Source organism: Neurospora tetraspora (genome assembly GCF_033439725.1).
Source record: "Neurospora tetraspora strain CBS 560.94 chromosome Unknown B0H65scaffold_1, whole genome shotgun sequence".
NCBI lineage: Eukaryota > Fungi > Ascomycota > Sordariomycetes > Sordariales > Sordariaceae > Neurospora > Neurospora tetraspora.
In genome coordinates this window covers 138,471-157,966 of record NW_026944383.1, presented here as the reverse complement: position 1 = coordinate 157,966, position 19,496 = coordinate 138,471, and the positions used below count along the sequence as shown (strand labels likewise).

Genomic DNA, 19,496 nt, shown 5'->3' with positions numbered 1-19,496 from the left:
CTCGGCTAATGGCCCGGCTACCGTTGCTATGGGGTTCCCTTTTGTTTACTCATGCGGGTTGGCCCCTTTTTAATAGGGCATTCCTGTTGATTTACCTATTTATTACGTACTGCTCCAGTAAATGACTCGGGCTCGAACTCCAGGACTTCGATATCCAAAAATGGTCGACTAGAATCCCCTCCCAGCGCGTTTTCTGGCCGGTTTCACCACGGCACCCGACTTAACCACCTTCTTGTCCTTCGATGGGGCCACCTTCTTCACAAGCTGAAGCTCTTCTTCTTCGTGCAGCTGGTCCTCTTGCCGCTTCTTGTCCGCTGCCATCTGTGCCTCAATCTCCATTTTCCTGTTGAACTCCGTCTCTGTGATCCTCTTCTCCCGTGCCGAATATCCTTTCTCTTTGACCGAATAGAATACACCACCGAGATCCGCCAACCAGTGAGGGTCCACTGAGGTGACCGTAGACATGTACTCTTTACTGGTGAGGATCAGCTCATGGTACACCACATAGTCTGGCAAGAAGCCCAGCCCATAGAGTGCACTGGTCGGATGCAGTTGGACGGTGACACTGGTCCTCAAGTTGATGTACTCGCCAATGCCCTTGACCTTTGCTGCCTGGTGGTAGTAGCCAGAGCAGATGCACTTGCGAATCACATCCCAGTCGGTGCCACAACTCATCATCTTCATGTTCTGCATCTTCATGATGTCCAGGAGCTGTTCGCGGACTTCCTTGGCACGACGGAGAGACTTGGAGTGCAAAAAGTGTCGCACGCACCAACCGTCGTTATACCCGTTGGCCTTCCATTGTGTGTAGACGTGCAGATAGGTCAAGTGGTCTGATTCTGGCACAAAGAACTTTTCACGAGCCGCATCTGACTCCTCTTGTCGTTCTTTGGGCCGGTAGAATACGTTGGGAACAGAGAGCATCGAAACGATGGTGACCATTTCCTCGCTGCATCCGTATTCCTCCGAGGTGATAAGCAGTTTGGCAAGAGGCGGGTCCATTGGGAAGGCATTCATCTTCCGTCCCAAGTCGGTGAGCTCACCAAGGTTGTCTAGTGCTCCCAACGCCCACAAATCGAAAAGCGATGTGCTGATGGTGTCCTGAGGCGGAGGATCCATAAAGTCAAAATCAAGGAGGTCTTTGACACCGAGCGACTTAAGGAGCAAAACGGTATTGCTCAGATTCGTTCTCTGAATCTCTGGGATGGTCTGCATGTACATCTCGTCCTTGAAGGCCTTCTCGGTGAAGAGATGATATGCTTGACCAGGCCCAGTGCGACCCGCACGACCAGCGCGCTGCATGGCGTTTGCTTGCGATATAGGCGTAATCTGAAGGGTATCCATACCCATTCGTGGATTGTATACCTTAAGCTTTGAATAGCCTGCATCAACCACGTACATGATACCATCCACAGTCAAACTGGTTTCCGCGATATTCGTAGCCACGATGACCTTTCGGACTCCGGGAGCGGCCCTGTCGAAGATCTTGGCTTGTAAGTCCGCGGGCATCTGACTGTAGATTGGAAGAATACTGAGTTTCGGCGGGTCGTTGAGGGCATCTAGCCGCTCGCGGATGAGCTCGCAGGTCACCTCAATATCTTCCTGACCGGTCATGAAAACGAGAATGTCGCCTGCTGGTTTTCCCACATGAATAGCCAGAACTTGCTGCACAGCCTGGTCCACGTAGTCCTCCACAGGCGACCGATGGTACATGATGTCCACAGGGAAGGTTCTTCCGGGGATGGTAAACTCAGGTGCGCCACCATAGAAGTCGGAAAACCTCTTTGCATTCATCGTCGCAGACGTGACAATCAGCTTCAAATCCCGGCGCCTCTGAAGGATTTTCTTGAATAATCCCATCAAAACGTCGGTGTTCAAGGCTCTTTCGTGAGCTTCGTCCATGATGATGCAGGAGTAGCGGTCCAGGTCTGCTTCATTCAGGGATTCACGTAGAAGGACACCATCCGTCATGTATTTGATGACCGTATCCTTGCTGGTGCAGTCCTCGAAGCGGATCGCATAGCCTACCGTGCTGCCAAGCTTCACCTCCATCTCCTCGGCAACACGCTTCGCTACACTCATAGCCGCCACTCTCCTGGGCTGGGTGCAGCCGATCATGCCCGTCTTGCCGTAGCCGTCCTCGTAGAGAAACTGGGTAAGCTGTGTCGTTTTACCCGAGCCTGTTTCTCCAATTACAATGACAACCTGATTGTCACGAATGACGCGCAGCAGGTCCTCCCGTACAGCAAAAGCAGGAAGGAACTCGCGCTGCTCTTTTAGGGACTTGCTTTGGCTGAAATTGCTGGCACCCTCGTTTTCCTTCATATGTTCACTGAACTTGTTCATGTTTTTGCTTTTGCCGGCCTCCTCCTCCACCGCGATAGGGAGGGCGCTGTCGGTATCTTCCTCCTTGACTCCCATCAGGTTGCCTAGCGCCGTTCCCGCCACCTTGGTGGCCTCCTGCGCTTGTCTTTGGCGTTCGCGCTGCGTCCTCCTTTCTCTGACCACCTTACTTCCTTTTCGAGCAAAAACAGCCATATCACTCTGGGAATCCCGCACAGCGGGAACTGGATCCAACTGCTTTGTGAAGATGGTTCGTCCATCCAGGAAAGGAGGTCGCAAGTCGTGCACTAGGAGATGCACTCTGGTTCCCTCCTGGTCATCCTCAAAGTCCTGTCCCAGATCCCTCCTTTGCGCCACGCCTGAGGTGAGCATCCGGTTTGTCTCCCAGGCGTCGACGTCCTTTTGCTTTTGTATCTGGCGGGCGCTCATACCACGCGCCATCTGCCCAATCTTCTTTTCCGCCAGGGCCGCCTCTCTCTCCTGAGCTGCCCAAGCGCCTTCATCGCCGAAAGGGTTGTGGCTGTCATCGCCAAATGTGTGGCCGCCAAGGTCATCGTCACCGCCGTACCAATCTCGATCGAGGGCATTGGTTGCGTCGTCGTCGTTTACACCGGGTTCGGGGCCGTCAAACTCTTTCTGGCGAGGTGTCTCTCCGCCACCATACCTGGACCCGACACGAGGAGTGGAAGCTCGGGAGTTGAAGGACCCATTGTTGCCATTGGCACCCCTGGAACCCTTGTGTGGCGCGCGCGACGGGAGATCTGAGAAGCGGTCATCGGAGCGAAGTGGGTTGAAATCGATCTTTCGTCGTTTGAAGGACCGATCGTCATTATCGTCGCGACCCATTTTGGCTGAATTATGTATGTGTGGGATGCCAGCAGCCCAGAGTTAGGTTGCGTGGAAGAGTCGGTTGGCGATGGTTTGTTGACATGGGAAAACTTCCCTAGGAGTGACGAGACAGCGACCAGACAGCAGCACCTTGCTTGGCGTGGACCGCTGTGACGGGGAACCGTAGAGGTAGCGACTGGCCCATTGAGGTCCCGTCCAATGATGCAACGGTGGACGCTGTCTCTGCGATAAGATAAGCCCCGCCATGCGTCCCCACTAAAAAGTCCATTTTCCACTGGCAAAATCGGTCAAGTCGCGTAACTAAAATTTGCCCGTAACTTTCGCTGTCTCGTCTTGTACTGCCGTCCCGTCGCATCACTCAACACCTGGAGAGTTCGACCTGTGTGTGGCCAGCAGCACCACTTTTTACCTTCCTTCTTTTTTATCCGGCAGAATTTTGCTGGTTTTCTCCCGCAAACCGTGATCGATACATCGCCATTACGTTGCGACAATGTCCATGATCACGACCACCGCCTGGGTGCCGCGAGGCTTTGCGGCGCCCTTCCCCACCAAGTACAAGTTCGACGAGGAGGAGTTCGAGCGCATTGCTAGCCTGGCCAAGCTTCAGCTGGATGATGCCCAGGACGACTTGGATGAGGCCAGGGAAAAGGAGGCCAATGGCGGTGTTTCCGACAAGGAGGATGATGATACCGCTATGAAGGTTGACACGCGCGATGAGTATGTGTCGGCTAGCTGTTCCGACCCGAGAAGCATTGCTAATTGGACCTTCATAGGATCGAGATCGACGACGACCTTAAGGAGTACGACTTGGAGCACTACGATGACGACGATGACAATGCGGGCGAGGCGCAACAAATGGGCATGTTCGGCAACGTGAAGTCGCTCGCCTACTACGAGTCTAACAAGGAGGATCCGTACATCACGCTGAAGGAGGAGGAAGAGGACGACGACGAACGCGAAGATCTCCAGATTCTGGCCACCGACAACCTTTTGCTGGCCGCCAAGATCGAAGACGAACTCGCCCATCTCGAGGTGTATGTTTACGAAGACGCCGCCGACAACCTTTACGTTCACCACGACATCATGCTTCCTGCGATACCACTATGCCTCGAATGGCTCGATATCCCCGTCAGCAAGCCGGGCGTCGACAAGGACTCTACGGGCAACTTTGTTGCCATCGGTACGTTCGACCCTGATATTGAGATTTGGGATCTCGACACGGTGGATTGCATGTACCCCAACGCTATTCTGGGACAGGGCGGTAACCCCGAGGACGAGAAGAAGAAAAAGAAGAAGAAGAAGTCCAAGAAGGCCAACGACGAGTACCACGTTGATGCTGTCTTGGCCCTCGCTGCCAACAGGAAGCACCGCAACTTGCTAGCATCCGCCTCTGCCGACAAGACGGTCAAGTTGTGGGATCTCCACACCACCAAGTGCGCCAAGTCGTACAGCTACCATACCGACAAGGTGTGCTCGCTAGCCTGGCACGCGGTCGAGTCGACAGTGCTGTTGTCCGGCTCCTACGATCGCACCGTTGCCATCGCCGACATGCGCGCGCCCAATGAGCAGCCCATGCGTGTGGGTGTGGAGAGCGATGTCGAGAACGTCAGGTGGGATCCTCATGACCCCAACTTCTTCTACGTCTCGACCGAGAGCGGCATCATTCATTACTTTGATGCTCGCAACGCTACCAAGGATCCTGCGGTCAGCAAGTCTGTCTGGAAGCTCCAGGCGCACGACGAGTCGGTGTCCTCTTTCGATCTCAACCCCGTCATTCCCGGATACATGGCCACGGGATCTACTGACAAGACCGTCAAGCTGTGGAACATCACTGCTGAGGGTCCCTCACTCGTGGTGTCCCGTGACTTCGACGTCGGCAAGGTCTTCTCTACGACATTCGGTCCTGATCCCGAGGTTGCCTTCAGACTTGCGGTTGCTGGTAGCAAGGGAACCGTTTCCGTCTGGGATACCTCCACCAACGCTGGCGTCCGCAAGTTCTTTGCTCAGAAGGTTCCTACCAAGGCCACTGAGGAGGAGGTTGAGGATAAGCTTGTTGGCGTCAATGACGACGAGGACGACAGCAGCAGCGAGGACGGCGAGGACGATGATGATGACGAGGATGAGTCCGGATCTGACCAGGATTCGATGGATGAGGATAACGAGTAAGCGTGGGATGCGTGTAGCTTAGGTTGGAAAATTTGGTGTTACGGGATATGAAAAGGTGCCTGTCGCAAATCATCAGCTGCTTTCTCATTGTCTGTTGAATTTTTCTTTTGGCGGTTATGGGATCTTGGTGGCGTACCGGTTACTATATACAAGAAGAGTAGAAGCTCAATCTTCCTATGATCACAACTGTCCGCGGAGCTACTCACGTTACGGCCATGTGTGACCTTTCAAATTAATGGCCTTGTGAGTTACAGGAGGGAGATGTTGAGCAACTCGATATTGGCTGCAAACAGCATGTTATTCTTAGCAACCTGCTGGGGGTTGAGTTTATTGATCTCGTGCGCCTTTGTTCCGCCCTTCTCGAGGGATAGGAATTCGCAGAATAATGTCATGTACTAGGTGGATATTTTCTTCGAGCGTGGAGAACCATTGGAAGTTCGAGTCCCAACAAACCACAACAGCAGCAGGCAACCAACTGTCAATTCCAACATTGCTCTTCCGTACCAACGTAAACTTCAATCGGCACTTCTCCCGCAGTCCGTAAACGGCCCGGTAGATAGCAAACGCTACTTGACTGAGTTCCAACAACCCGCAGCGGTTGGTTCCACCGTTGGATTCCATTCCTTCTAGTCTCCTATCAGATTCGCAAGCACGAATGCTATCAACATGTTTTGCTTTTTCAGGCAGGAACTCTCCAAGTATTCTTTTTGACAAGACATGAAGAGCTGTTCAGCACTTTTGTGCTTTCCCTTGCTTTCCAAGACAGCCCGAGTAGGAGGTAGCACGAGTCACTTCAGCTGGGCGCAAGCTGAGAGCGCGGTATGTGACACAAAACCGGGAGGCATCTTGCATTGTTTTGTGGATGATGCTATCTATACAACTAGCTAAGTAGCTGCCCATGTCTCTCGATTCGATCCGGGTTACCAAGAAAATGTTTGCGGGCGAGAGGGCATGTTTCCAGGCATGTCTGTCTGATGATGGTCGTTGTAGTCTTGTAGATTCATGATGAATCCACCGCAGGTCACAGGCATGGACAAGGGTAGGGATTCTAGGTAGTCTTTATATTACGCGAAGGTCAATAAGCGAAAGCTAAGCAAGTGCCACGATCTGGTGATAGCTTCATTGTCGCTCACCAGCTTGATTTAACCAGATGGCATCCGAAAAGAAAGCATCATCGCGTCACACACATTACCGAAGTAAAACAATAACCCAAAAAAGTGCAAAAAAAGAGGACAAGAGCAGGAATCGAACGGCTGACGTCGCGTAAAGTGGAAGGGAGTAGAAGAGCCCTATTTGCGTAGCCCGAAGACGCCACCTTATAGCGGCTTCCAGTGGAGTGCTCCCCCGCCGGGCACTTACATAGGCCCCCGCGAGGAGCACTTACGGCGGCGGGGGCTCCTGTACTGGCAGGCGGTGCGCTATCTCCCTCATCATATTGTAGTGCAATCAGAGTTCTGCGCACCACACCGCTCGACCACGCTGCCAGGGGCACTTGTTAATTGTTGAATACTTGTACACTTGAGGTCCTTTATGAACCCCGCGTTTGAGGTCATCTGCAATCTGTATCTTCACCAACCCAAAGCAACTTCAACATTCAGGACTTAAAGCTCGAAAGGCAAACCCCAAAACTGAAGAAAAGCTGTTCTCGAAGCAAACGTGCAAATGTGGAGAGAAACAAGAGCTCAACATCAGAGCCCATCCAAGACCCTGTCCATCTTCTTTAGCGTCGTTTCAACTGCAAGGAACAGGCGTCGCCTTGGCTGGTCTGAAGTTTCCACTGGATTCGTTGCCGTCGCTTGAGTGGACGGAAGCGCGTGGGGCGTACTTGGCATTGCATGGAGCTGGGGTCCTTGATGGATCTGTTAGATTCTAGGGTGGTATTCTGGCCGGGGGTCGTTAAAAAGGTCCTGGGTTTAAGCCTATTTCGGACGTGCACCGCCTAACTCTAGCCACCGCACGGATAAATACTAATGTCACTTGTGACTTTTGAATCCCGTACGCAATCGCGCTTAGCGCGCGAATACTGCGGGTAATGCGCGCCAAAGTTGTGGGCTAGTGCCGGCTGATATGCGCATCGTGGGCTAGTATTATGATGGCGATACCGGCATCGTCGTATACAATATAAAGTTGAGGTTGGGTTTCTAAAACTTTATATATAATATAAGTATAGTTAGAAGAATTTTGCCTTAAATTATTAAGTATTTAAATATAATATTAAAAGACTTAATATTAAGTATTACAATTTACTATATTTAAGTTACGTTTCGTACGTTAAGAACGTTATTTAAGGATTGTAATAATTATAAAGAAATTCTATTATTAAAATTATCGTCGTTGCATTACCCTCTTTTTTCTCGTTATATTGAAATTAATTTTATATATCCCGGTATTCTAATAGTACAGAAAAGCGTCGGGGTAATTAATTATATAAAAGTAAAAGAAGTAAGATAATGGGCAAAAGCCCCTTAGAGTAGCGAAAAAACTCTTTCAAATAGTAAAAAAACTATTAATTAGTAAAATTCCAACCATTTATTAGCTTCTATATTATCGTTTATACTATTTTTATTCTCGCTATTTTTATTCTTATTATCCTCCTTCTTAATATCTTTATTAATTTTATCCTTATTAATTTTATCCTTATTAATATTATCGTTCTCGCTGCCCTCTATATTCCTATTATTATTAAAAATAATATTGGATATAAATATATTTAAAATATTATTCGAAAGAGAACGAAGAGTAGTAATTTAATAGTTAATTAACTATTATCCCGCATTTTTAAAATATTTTTGTTCAAACTTACTATATTGGTATTGTAAATTTGGAAACTTCTTTTTATATTATATATATTTTAAACCATTTCTTCAATAGCATTTTATATTAAATAAGCTGAATCCGCTATATTCTCCGTAATTTATATTTAATACCTAAAGAATTCTAATTTCGCTTCCTTATACTTTTTTTCTTCGGTTTTCTTAATAACCGAAATATAGGGAGCGGTATTAAAAATTTACGGGAAAATAACGGGGCTGGGAATTAAAGAGGTAATAATAGTATTATTATTATTCTTTTTATGTTTATATATTTCTTTAACGAAGCTTTAACCTTATTAATAAAAAGCGTTAGTACGTTTTTTAAACATTAAAATACAATTCTTCTCTTACTAAACCTTTAGGTTAAGAATAATATAATACGGGACTTAAGCGTATTAATATTTATTAAATAATAATTAAATTTTAAAAACTTAATTTATACCCTTATATAGGGTAATATAACTACCCTTCGTATATTTTTAGTAAATATTTCTTATACCCTTTTAATTAAAGTATTGTTAAGTATTATTAATTTTATTATTAATAATTCTATTAATATAAATGCTATAAAGTAAGTTCCTCTCTATATTGCGCTCTTTTGTCAGCTTTTTATTCGGAGTAAGCGCGTCCTTTATTTCTATTTCCAGTCCTTTATTATTTTTCTACTATATATTAACTTTTGGAAAGCAATGGGAAAGTAGTGTAACTATCTTATGCGAACTTTCTTTAAAATTCCCTTCTCCTTATTTCTACCTCTTCTCTTATTGCTAACGCGCGTATTAGGGGGCATTTTAATAAATTTGAATTATATATTAAACAATCGCAAAGTCTATATTAATTATTATTTAAATTCGTTTAATAAAAAGGTACAAATACTTACAGTAATAGGAAAGATGTATAATATAATAGAACTCGCTATATATATATAAATAACGTTAATAGAAATTAAGAAGGTAATAAATATATAGGGGATACGTATAAAAGTTTATAACTGTAAAGTTATAAAAAGAAAGAGAAAAGAACAAAAGGAGAGCACGACAAAGAAAGGTATAGAGGGGTAGGGATTTCCTAATTAAGAATATTTATTTAAGTAAATTTATTTTGAACGTATTATGTAAACTTTTAAATGGAAGGTATAAATAGAAAATATAGACGAATTTATTATATCGTTAATTCTTATTACGAATTTAGGATATTTTAATATTTCTTATCTTATTACTTATATAAAATATTAATACGGGGTAGTAATTCGTTAGCATCTTATAAGTATCTTGAATATTTTTTCAAGTATATAATTATATATTACGATATAAATTACAAAAATCTATAAAATAATTAAATAGAGTATAATAAACGTATATTTAATATTTTTATTAAATTTTACTTGAATATAGCACTTAAATATTAATTGTAAGCGGCTATAACCAATAATTATTAATAGCGTATATAAAAGTATAGCTCCTAGTACGAGGTTATAATTATATTACTTACTATACTACATTATAAAATATCTTACTAATTATCTATTTCTAAAGGGTACTACCTTGGAAAAACGTCTAAAAACTCCAAATTTACACTACCCCAAATATACATTTAAAAAGCATTTTTTTCATAGGTTATAAGTACTTAATAATAGCCCTATATAATTAAATACATTAACGAATGACGATATTAAGAATAAAATTTCTTCTTAAGAAATAAAAAAAAGAAGACCTATATAGGTATTAGGGATCTTAAAAATTAGGAAACAGAAATCTATACGGGTATTAAAGATCTTAAAGACTAGAAAAAAAAAACCTAAATAGTTATTAAAAAAATCGAATTAGAAAAGAAAAACCTAAAATTAAAAGTTAAGTACTAATGTTAAAATAGTAAATTAATACATTATATTCTATGTATATACTCCTAAAAAAGGTATTAGGGACTTTAAAGATTAGGAAAAAGAAACCTAGATAATTATTAAGGAGATCGTATTAGAAAAGAAGAATTTAGAGTTAAAAATTAAATACTAACGTTAAAGTAGCGAAATAGTAGGCTATCCTCTTATTTTACTCTATATTACTCCTAAAATTTAACTCGTACGTTATTTAATAATTAAATTAGTTCCTATATCCTAATAGCATTAATAATATTAATACTATTTCGAATTATAAGGTAAAAATTATTTAATACCTAATTTAATTTATTTAGACCGCTATTATTAGCCTCTATAAAATTTAAAATCTCTTATACTTTCATAGTCAATTACTTATTAACCTCTTAAAAATTTAACCTATACCTTCGAAATATATTAATAATACAATTAAAAATACCTTTAAATAATATACGGATCTCTTTATAAACTTCGAATCTATTCTCAACTTAAAGACTAATTAATTAAATAAAATAAGTAGGTTATAATAAATTAAAAGAGAAGTAATAATACTAAATATAAATATAAAATAATTACTAAGTAGCGAACCAGCGGTATTTATATTACAATATATCTATAAGGTACTTATTAATACCTATTAAATTATCTTCGAAATTCTAAAATCTCGGATCTTATAATTCAAAAAAATCGTTCTCTTTAAATAATAATCGTTCGGGTACAAGGATAATATTCGGCTCCTCATCTTCTATCCCATTATTAAAAAAATAAAATATTAGCGAACTAGTAGCGAAAAAGATACGGGATGAATCTTATTTATTACGTTATTCTTCTAATAATAGTTTCTCCCAATTAAATATACGAATATATTTAAATTTTGGAAGTTACTATTTACGCCAGTATTTTTTAGTAGTATAATATTACCGGAAAATGAAAATTTATACGTAGATTAGTAATTTATTAAACCTAAATTCCAGAAAACCTAATATAAACGGTCCCCGGTAGAATTTTAAGCGGGATCGCTACTTATTAATATAGTAAAAGTAATCGTATACGCTGTTAATAATTATATAGAAAGTACCGGTCAAATTATATAACGTATTTATTTTTTATTTTAAGGTAGTATTAATAATTTTTAAATAAATATACTAAAATTTAACTATATTCGTAATATTAACTTATAAAAACAATAGGACTATATATTTAAACTAATACGCCCAATACTTAATATAACTTCGCTAATTTCTACGGAAATATTCAACTTATATTAAATTAATATAAATAATAACTTTATTAATAACTTGAAAGCAATTTTCCTCTATTGACCGGTTATATAAAACTATAGCTATAGTTCGCAAAGTACGGGTATTATTTTAAAGGTATTTATAAAACGTAGCCTAAAGATACTTCTTATATAATAAATATTTAACTATATTTACCCCGCGGTAAATAATATCGAAAGCAAACTATATACCCTTTTATTCTATTACTAAATCGTTTATAACTATATATTTTAAAGCTTAGCCCCGTAGACCACTATATTATTCGACTAATATTTTTAAACACTCTCCAATAATCTTACTAATTTGATTAGACGTAAAGAAAAAAAGTAATGAAAAGTTATAATCCGTAATTATCCCGTATTATAATTATAAATAAAAAAAAAGTAAAATAGGTCGTATTATATATCGAATTTATAATTATAATTATATTATATTCCTATAAAATTTCTAAGTAGTTCTTACTTGTAAAAACCAATCTAATAGTAGGTTTACCCCTCTTTTTTTTCATTTTTAAATTAAAATTATGGAAGAAAATATACTTAACTTTCTAATTATTAGAATTATTAAACTTTTAAAAACATTTTTCGTACTCTATTGTAGGGGAATCTTTTTTATTAATAATGCGCGGTTTTTTTTCTAATTTGAAATTTAGGGACCTTATAATATTAGCGAGCTTTTAGGTAGTAAAATAATAACCCCCGCAATAATTTATCCGCTTTCTATAAGCGGGATAATTATGTTTAAAGACTATTCTTTCTATTATTATAATAAAGTGATTTACTAAAAGGAGAAATATAGTATATTCTTTTATAATTATTAGTATATTATTTTAATTATAAAAAATCTATAGTATAATTATATTGTTCGAAAATAGTAATTTTATAATTATTATTATAAATTACCCGTTTAAGGCGTATAGGATAGCGGCTTCCTAAATAGCAGATACTTTTAAACGTTTTTCTAATCCCGCTATTTAACTATTTACTATCCTTATATATACGGTAACAGTATTGTAATTTTTCCGTATATTCTCTTAACTCCCTTTTTAACGTTTAGGTTTCCCTTTTAATATAAATATATAAAACTTAATATTAATTATATTCTTATTTAATAATTAGTACTATAAACGTTCTTACTTTCTAATAACGCCGACGGATTTCTATAATATTTATAAGAATATAAAGATTACTATTCGGTTATCCTATAATTATAAGAATTAATTTAAGGGGTTCGCGGCTCCGTTTTCCGTAGCGGCTACTTTAATAATTAATTTTATTATTTATAATAGAAAGAGGCGAGGAAAGTATTTAAACGGAATTAGGCAGCAACGGGTCTTTATCTTCTACGTATTTAGGGCGTACGGGTTCGTTAAATATTTTAAGAATAAATTAATTAAGTATATTAGAAGTAGGACTAAGTATAATATTGTTGGTAATTACTTCTATAAATAATTAGCTAAAATAAACTTTATTAATTAAAACTGGGGAATTTATTACCCTACTTTCCCGTATTAGGATTGTATTAGGCTGGCAATTAGTATACGAATAAAGAATTATAGTATATAATAGCGAATAGCTTACTTATTATTCATATATAGATAAGTATATATATTAGTAGTTAATATAGGGTTATACTTTAATAGTATTATATGGTGTATAACGGGAAACGTAGTAAGTAATAATATTTATTACGGTCGCGGTCGCGCGAAATTCAAGGGGCTAGTAGCAGCTGCGGGAAAACTGCGGGAATATAGCGCAAGCGAGGTACAATAGTATAAATATTATTAGTGGGCGCTTAGTATGACTTTTCAAGTCTTGCGTAAAAGTAACTTTTATAGCTAGTGCTAACCCTTGCAGGCCAGAAACCCAAGACATCGATAATGTTCCCCTTCTAGCTAGATGTGGGCTAGATACTAGAGTCCCAGCTACCTGATTTAATAGGTCTTAGCAAATATAGGATACCCCCAGACCCCTAGACCTTCTGTAGAGAGAGCGCTCGAATTAGTTATATAGATTCAATTAATTACACTAGTAAGTTTGATAATTAACAGTCTAATATATAACCTCTTAATATAACAATTAGTACGTACGAATAATAAATAATAACCAGATTACAATGTCCTTCTCAAAGCCTACCGAAACGAAAGAAAACGTCGCTTACCTTAAAGACGGCGACGATTGGTCGTGATAGGAACTTATATTCTAGTCGAAGTATATCCCTAATATTTTTAAGGATTAGCTTTAAAGAAAAATTAAGAAGCTATCCGCTCCGAAATAACTTTATCCAAATTATTACCTTATAATGAAGGAGGTTAAAATTCGCATTAATAATACCGAAGTGGAATTCGTACGTTTCGATAGCGGTATTAATTCCTAAATTGTTATTTATTAAAATAGGATTAACTATAAAGAATTTATTAAATATTACAACCGAAATGAAATTGTAATTAATACCTTTATTACCGAAGACGACCTTATTAATAAATAACTTTATAAATTAAAAGTTAGCATTTATCCTGATAGTAAAAAGGATTAGAAGGAATTTGTAATTAGTAATAAAGTTTTATATATTTAAATCAAATCGTTAATTAATTATAGATTATAAAATAGAGTTATAAATGAGGAATAGAATACCGACGAATAATATTAAAACTTTAAATAAATAATAAATTATTAAGCGGTCGATAATTAAATTAAAATAAGAAAGATGTATTATAAGGCCGTCATTATTTTTTATGAAAGAACCCAAGAATTAAATTAATTAGCTATAAATTTCATCTACTACTATAAATAACGGTTAAAATAAAGGAATCAGGGAGATTTTCGTTGCTAGTTTATAGTACTCTAATTTTATTAATATAATTAAGATCATTCGCCCAGAGTAGTATAATAGAGTTTAGAAATTTAATAAGGAAATAGCTATTAATATCTTTAAATATATAAAGGTTTATAAGAATTTTAAGCGGTACGGTATTAATAGCGTTCGTTGTAGGGTCGCTATTAGAAGAAGAAGAATTTATTGCGGTATCTTTAGTATTAGCGAAATTAGTATTAAATATAATAATTAAAAATATAATAGTGAAAGTTATAATATTAGAAATAAGGACGCTCGTTACGATAGTAAGAATAAAAAGCTAAAAGGCTTTAGTATTAGGAAAAGAAAGTTCCCGTCAGATAAGTCCGAAATTTAACCATATAAGGGGGGTAACGGTATAATATACAAAATATATAAAAGGGGCTATTATTCTTTTAAAAACTATTAGTACATTAACCCAAACGTGAGGCCTTTATACTTTAGGCTATACGCTTCTATTAAATATATTATTGAAATTAACTTTGTAAAAGATTTAGAGCTCGCTAAGGAAGTAATTAAATTCTTTAAGAAGGAGGAGAAAATCGAAAAGGAAGAATTAGCGTAATTATTAAATCGGGCCTATAAAGTAACCTTCTAAATTAACGGGGCATTTAAAATTAGAAACGAAACTTACCCTATTAAGAATTTAGTAATATTCGATTTAGGTAATTCGCTTTATATATTTAATAAAATCATTTATTTCCTTTCTTTTCATTATATTAATCCGGATAATTCTTTATAGGCTAGTAATATTTAAATAGAAATTGAAAGGTTTAAGAAAATCGATATTATTATTAAGGGTAAGAATGGTCCTTTAAAGCTACGGCTAAAAGAGGTTGCCTTCTACCTTAATTTTACTACTAACTTCGTTTCCTATTTTTAACTACGAAGGTAGGGTTTCTATTAGGATTATTGATTATGAAATAACTATTTGAAGAAGGCTAACGGTTTATTCTTTTACTATCTAAAGACTATCTATAATTAAACGGTCATTGAAATTATCCCCCTTTGATTTACTAACCTCGTTCGTAGCGCGCTGTTATTAGATTAATTTATATATATAACGACTTTCGAAATAACTAGCGGAAGTATAATATTAACGGTTCGGCTACTTAAATCCCTAAGTATTCGACTATCTATAGAATATTTGTTACGCGAAGCGATACTTTACAAATGATGCTAATATAGAATAATAGAGTGAGCAATTGGTTGTTAGATAGAGTAATAGTATGTAACGGTTGACAATAGTCTTATTAAAGGAAGTTGAAGACAAGCATTATCGAGAGCCTTAACCTGGGACTTCGTATACAATTTTATAGAGTGTGAGCAAGATAGACGTTAGGTTGATATAATATAAATTAATAATTTAGTTAATTTTAACGAAGGTTAATAAGGAGCGTATTCTTATATAATATATCTTATTCGATAGAATAATCCTATGCTTAATAGAATATATACTAAAATAGAATAGAGTATTTAAGTATTTACTTAGAATATCCTATAATATCTCCCCTTCGACGAAAGGAGAAGAGTATTTACTATTTATGAAGATTATTATTAAATATAAAATAAAAAATTACAATTATTACTTTCTTTATCATTAAAAAACTATCTTTTTTCTATCCTATATAACTTTTAATTACCGAAAACTATTTCTAATAACTAAAATATTCCAATACAAGAACCGAATAATAGTAAGTAATTAACGTAAATAGTAAGGACGGAGGAGATCTTTAATAATAGTTACAACGAGACGAGCGAATATTAATATTATTTTTATTTTTTAATTATTCTTATTAAATTTAAGAGGATCTTAACGCATACGCTTATAATTAAACGGAGAACTATCCTACTTCCAATCCTCTATAATATTATTAAAACGCAAAGAGTAAATAATTAATATAGTATTAAAGCAATTAATAGAATAGGTAATTAGTGTGCTAAATTTGTCTAATATACTAGTAAAATTAAGCGTACTACGAAATAATATATTATTAGAATAAACGTTACGAAGAGGAGTAATATTAAGTATAATATTAATATAATATACGCGTATAGTAGACGCCGATAGAGGAAGATAACGGATATAAGGTTTTTAGAATTCGATAAACTTTTAGTATATATCCGATAATTCTACTTTTAACTATCTTATTATTTCTCCTTAATAGGGGTTAAAGTTTTTTAAAAGATATTTATATTTTTCGAAGGCGGTAGCGACAATATTAGGAAAAGTATTTAGATTACCTATTCTAGCGGTAACTAGGATTTTCTTAACGATTTCTATTTTACAAACAATTTCAACCTTACGTATAGGAACTTTACTTATAATAGATTTAATTGGGGTTATTTAAATACAATATAGGTAATTTAAGCGACCTAATAAACTACCTATTTATTTAGGTAAATTAATATTATAATTAAGGTATTAGATAGTTAGTAAAGTGGTTTTTGACAGAATCTTATTAAAAAAGGCGGAGTTATTATTATTATACTTTTTTAGAGTATTATCGAAAGCGCCTTTAATATTGTATACTAATTTGCTCTATAAAAAATTAGACGTACTTGTAAATTCCCTCCTATAATTATTAATATTTATTATATATTTTTTAATACGTCTTTCGATATTTGTGCGTAAATTGTAATTAATTTCAATATGCAAATGCTAACAATTTTTATCGAATATATTAATTACATTTTCAAAGGAGAGGTAGGATTTACCCTTACCACTAACTTCGCTATAAGTATTAATATTACTACGCAATTAAACTATATATAGGGTAGCTTTATATACTTTTTTAAATATTGTTTTAACGTTAAATATATTAAATAAGACGGTTAGGATAATTATAATAGGAATTAGGCATAAGACAGTAATAGCGTTATTAATTAAGAAATCTAATTCGCATTATTCTTAAATTTTCGAAAAATTATAACCATTAAAAGTAATAAGGCAGCCGATAGGGTTAATAGGCTTTAAGATAATATTATTGGAATTAATACAGTGTTGAATTATATATAAGGCGTAATAGATTTTTTCTATTTGATTGCGGTAAAAGGTAGCATTATAATAAGCGATAGGAATAATTAGAATAAGTTCGAAGTTTTTTTCCGAATACGAAAGCTATATACGAATATTAAAGTGGCCAAATAAAGTAGTAACCTAATTTTACTAATCGCTAAATCTACTATTAAGAATAAGGTCTTTAAGAATCGGCGCCAATAATATAACTGATATGAGATAATATAAATTATTATTTAAGGTTTATAAAATTATTTGGTCGAAATTAATTTAAACGCTGGTACGATCGATTATATTATAGAAGGCCGATAGTAATTGGTTATTATAAAGTACAAAAAGGTAATTAATTATTATAAAGGGTATACAATAGTAGCCGTTATTAACCTTCTTATTATTAACGATTAAAATATTATCTAGTACGTAAAATTTAACGCTATGGCAACGGTCGGATAGGTTATAGGGGCCGTTAAAGCTACGTAATCCGGTGAAATAATTAACAATACGTTAAAGGCAAATATATTAGAAGAAGTTATATAAATATTGGATACTTATATTAGCGATATAATTAACAATAAAATCGGGGATTATAATATATACATTAATAGTACTAAGATTAATAAATTTGGAGGCGTTATTAGCTATAATATAGCGATTAAAGTACTTTATTATAATTATTAGCGCTAAGAAATATTAGTTGAACTTTAAAGTAAATAAAATTAGTAAGTAATCTTACGATAGAGTGCGAAAACTACTATTAAAGTTACTATAATTATTAATTTAATTATTAAAACTATTTATAAATTTATTATTGGGAGGCGTCAAAGGTATTTCAATATCTTTTATATTAATGGGTAATATAATAATTAATAGGTAGAGGAATAAACTTAGCGAATAAGGGGGATTATAAGGATAGGGTAGGTTGTAATGAAATTAATAGAGTAGAGAAGAAATTTTAGAAGGAAAGAAGGATTTTAAACTATATAAAAAGGTTATATACGTATTAAAACCTTTCGATTTTATTCGAAATTATATTCCTAGTTACTTGCTAGGAGAATTATTTACCCTGTACGACCGTGCCTACTTAAACTTTAGCAGTTTTACGTAATACTACTATTTTATTAGAATAAGATAGAAAGGAGAGCGATAGAATTGTAGAAATAATATAGTATATTATAGACTGGCGATATTGGTTGATGATTTTATTAAAATCAAGAGTTTGATTAAGCGATATTTTGGAAATTTTAATAAATTAAAAGTAAAAATTTAAAAAAATAAAAACGAAGAAAATTTAATAAAAGAAATATTCGTTTCTTTTCCCCCGCGTTATTAAAAAGAATTTAATACTCCTACTAAATTTGACTTACGGTCGCCTATTTTAACGATTAATATACTAAATTACTTTTTTGTAAGTGCCCTAGAATAGAAATTTTAGCGGGTATTTTATATTGAATTCCTTTACTTTCTCCTTCGAGTTCCTTATAAATTCAGTACGCGGTTCCTATATATTATCTTTATCCTAATATTTAATTTATTTAATAAAATATTTAATATCTGACGGATTTTAATTTTTAATTGCTAATTTTTCGATTTCTTATTCTTCTTAACTATTAGTTTTTATAGGTTTAGGAGGCGGCATTTTGCGGTTGAAGGGATCCAGATTTTGGGCAGGCTTATAAAGGTGAGTTATTAAAATAATCGGATATATACACTAATTAATAAGTAAATTAAACTTATAAATTAGAAGGTTAACTTTTTCGAGAATTTTATAAGGGTCTATACATTCTATAGACTATTTCTTTTTTAGGCTTCCGGGTAAATAATAACCTTTATTTAATTATAATAAAAATTTATTTTTAATTTCGAATATAATTAGAAAGTATTCAACGTTATAACGTTCTTTAATAATTATATTAGCCCTATTAATAAGTTCAGTTACTTTAAATTAATACTTTTAATATAGTAAAATTAATAATTCTACAGTTAATGCCTTTTTTATATCTAGGACGAAAAGATTAAATACAGTTTAAAGTTTGAATTTATATATTAATTCGTTAAGCGATATTCCGATTATAGATTGGATATTATTATTTAAATTATATTATAAAACTACTAATATTAACGTTTAAAGAAGAATATTAATAGCGTACTATATGCCGGGAATCGGTTACCGATTGCATTAATTTTAACAATATACTTCGTAATACTTAACGTACTCCTGAATTATTTATATTTTGCGTCGTGTATAAAATTAAAATAAATCGTTTATTATTTTATTAATACCAAAATAATATTTTTTATTT

At 35.7% G+C, this 19,496-nt stretch overlaps 2 protein-coding genes across 2 annotated transcripts; one reads left to right on the top strand and one right to left on the bottom strand.

The window, feature by feature from the left end:
- Positions 1 to 15: 15 nt before the first annotated feature.
- On the bottom strand, positions 16 to 417 carry B0H65DRAFT_447221 (uncharacterized protein). The gene has a single exon (XM_062825855.1). It carries the CDS (start codon positions 337 to 339, stop codon positions 169 to 171), a length of 171 nt encoding a protein of 56 aa, XP_062685492.1. The 5' UTR covers positions 340 to 417; the 3' UTR covers positions 16 to 168.
- A 3,265-nt stretch (positions 418 to 3,682) lies between these two features.
- Positions 3,683 to 5,358, top strand: B0H65DRAFT_543468 (WD40-repeat-containing domain protein; the record flags this gene model as incomplete). Its single annotated transcript, XM_062829228.1, has 2 exons — positions 3,683 to 3,909; positions 3,966 to 5,358. The coding sequence occupies 2 exons, from the start codon at positions 3,683 to 3,685 to the stop codon at positions 5,356 to 5,358; spliced, it is 1,620 nt and encodes a 539-aa protein (XP_062685491.1).
- Positions 5,359 to 19,496: the final 14,138 nt, after the last annotated feature.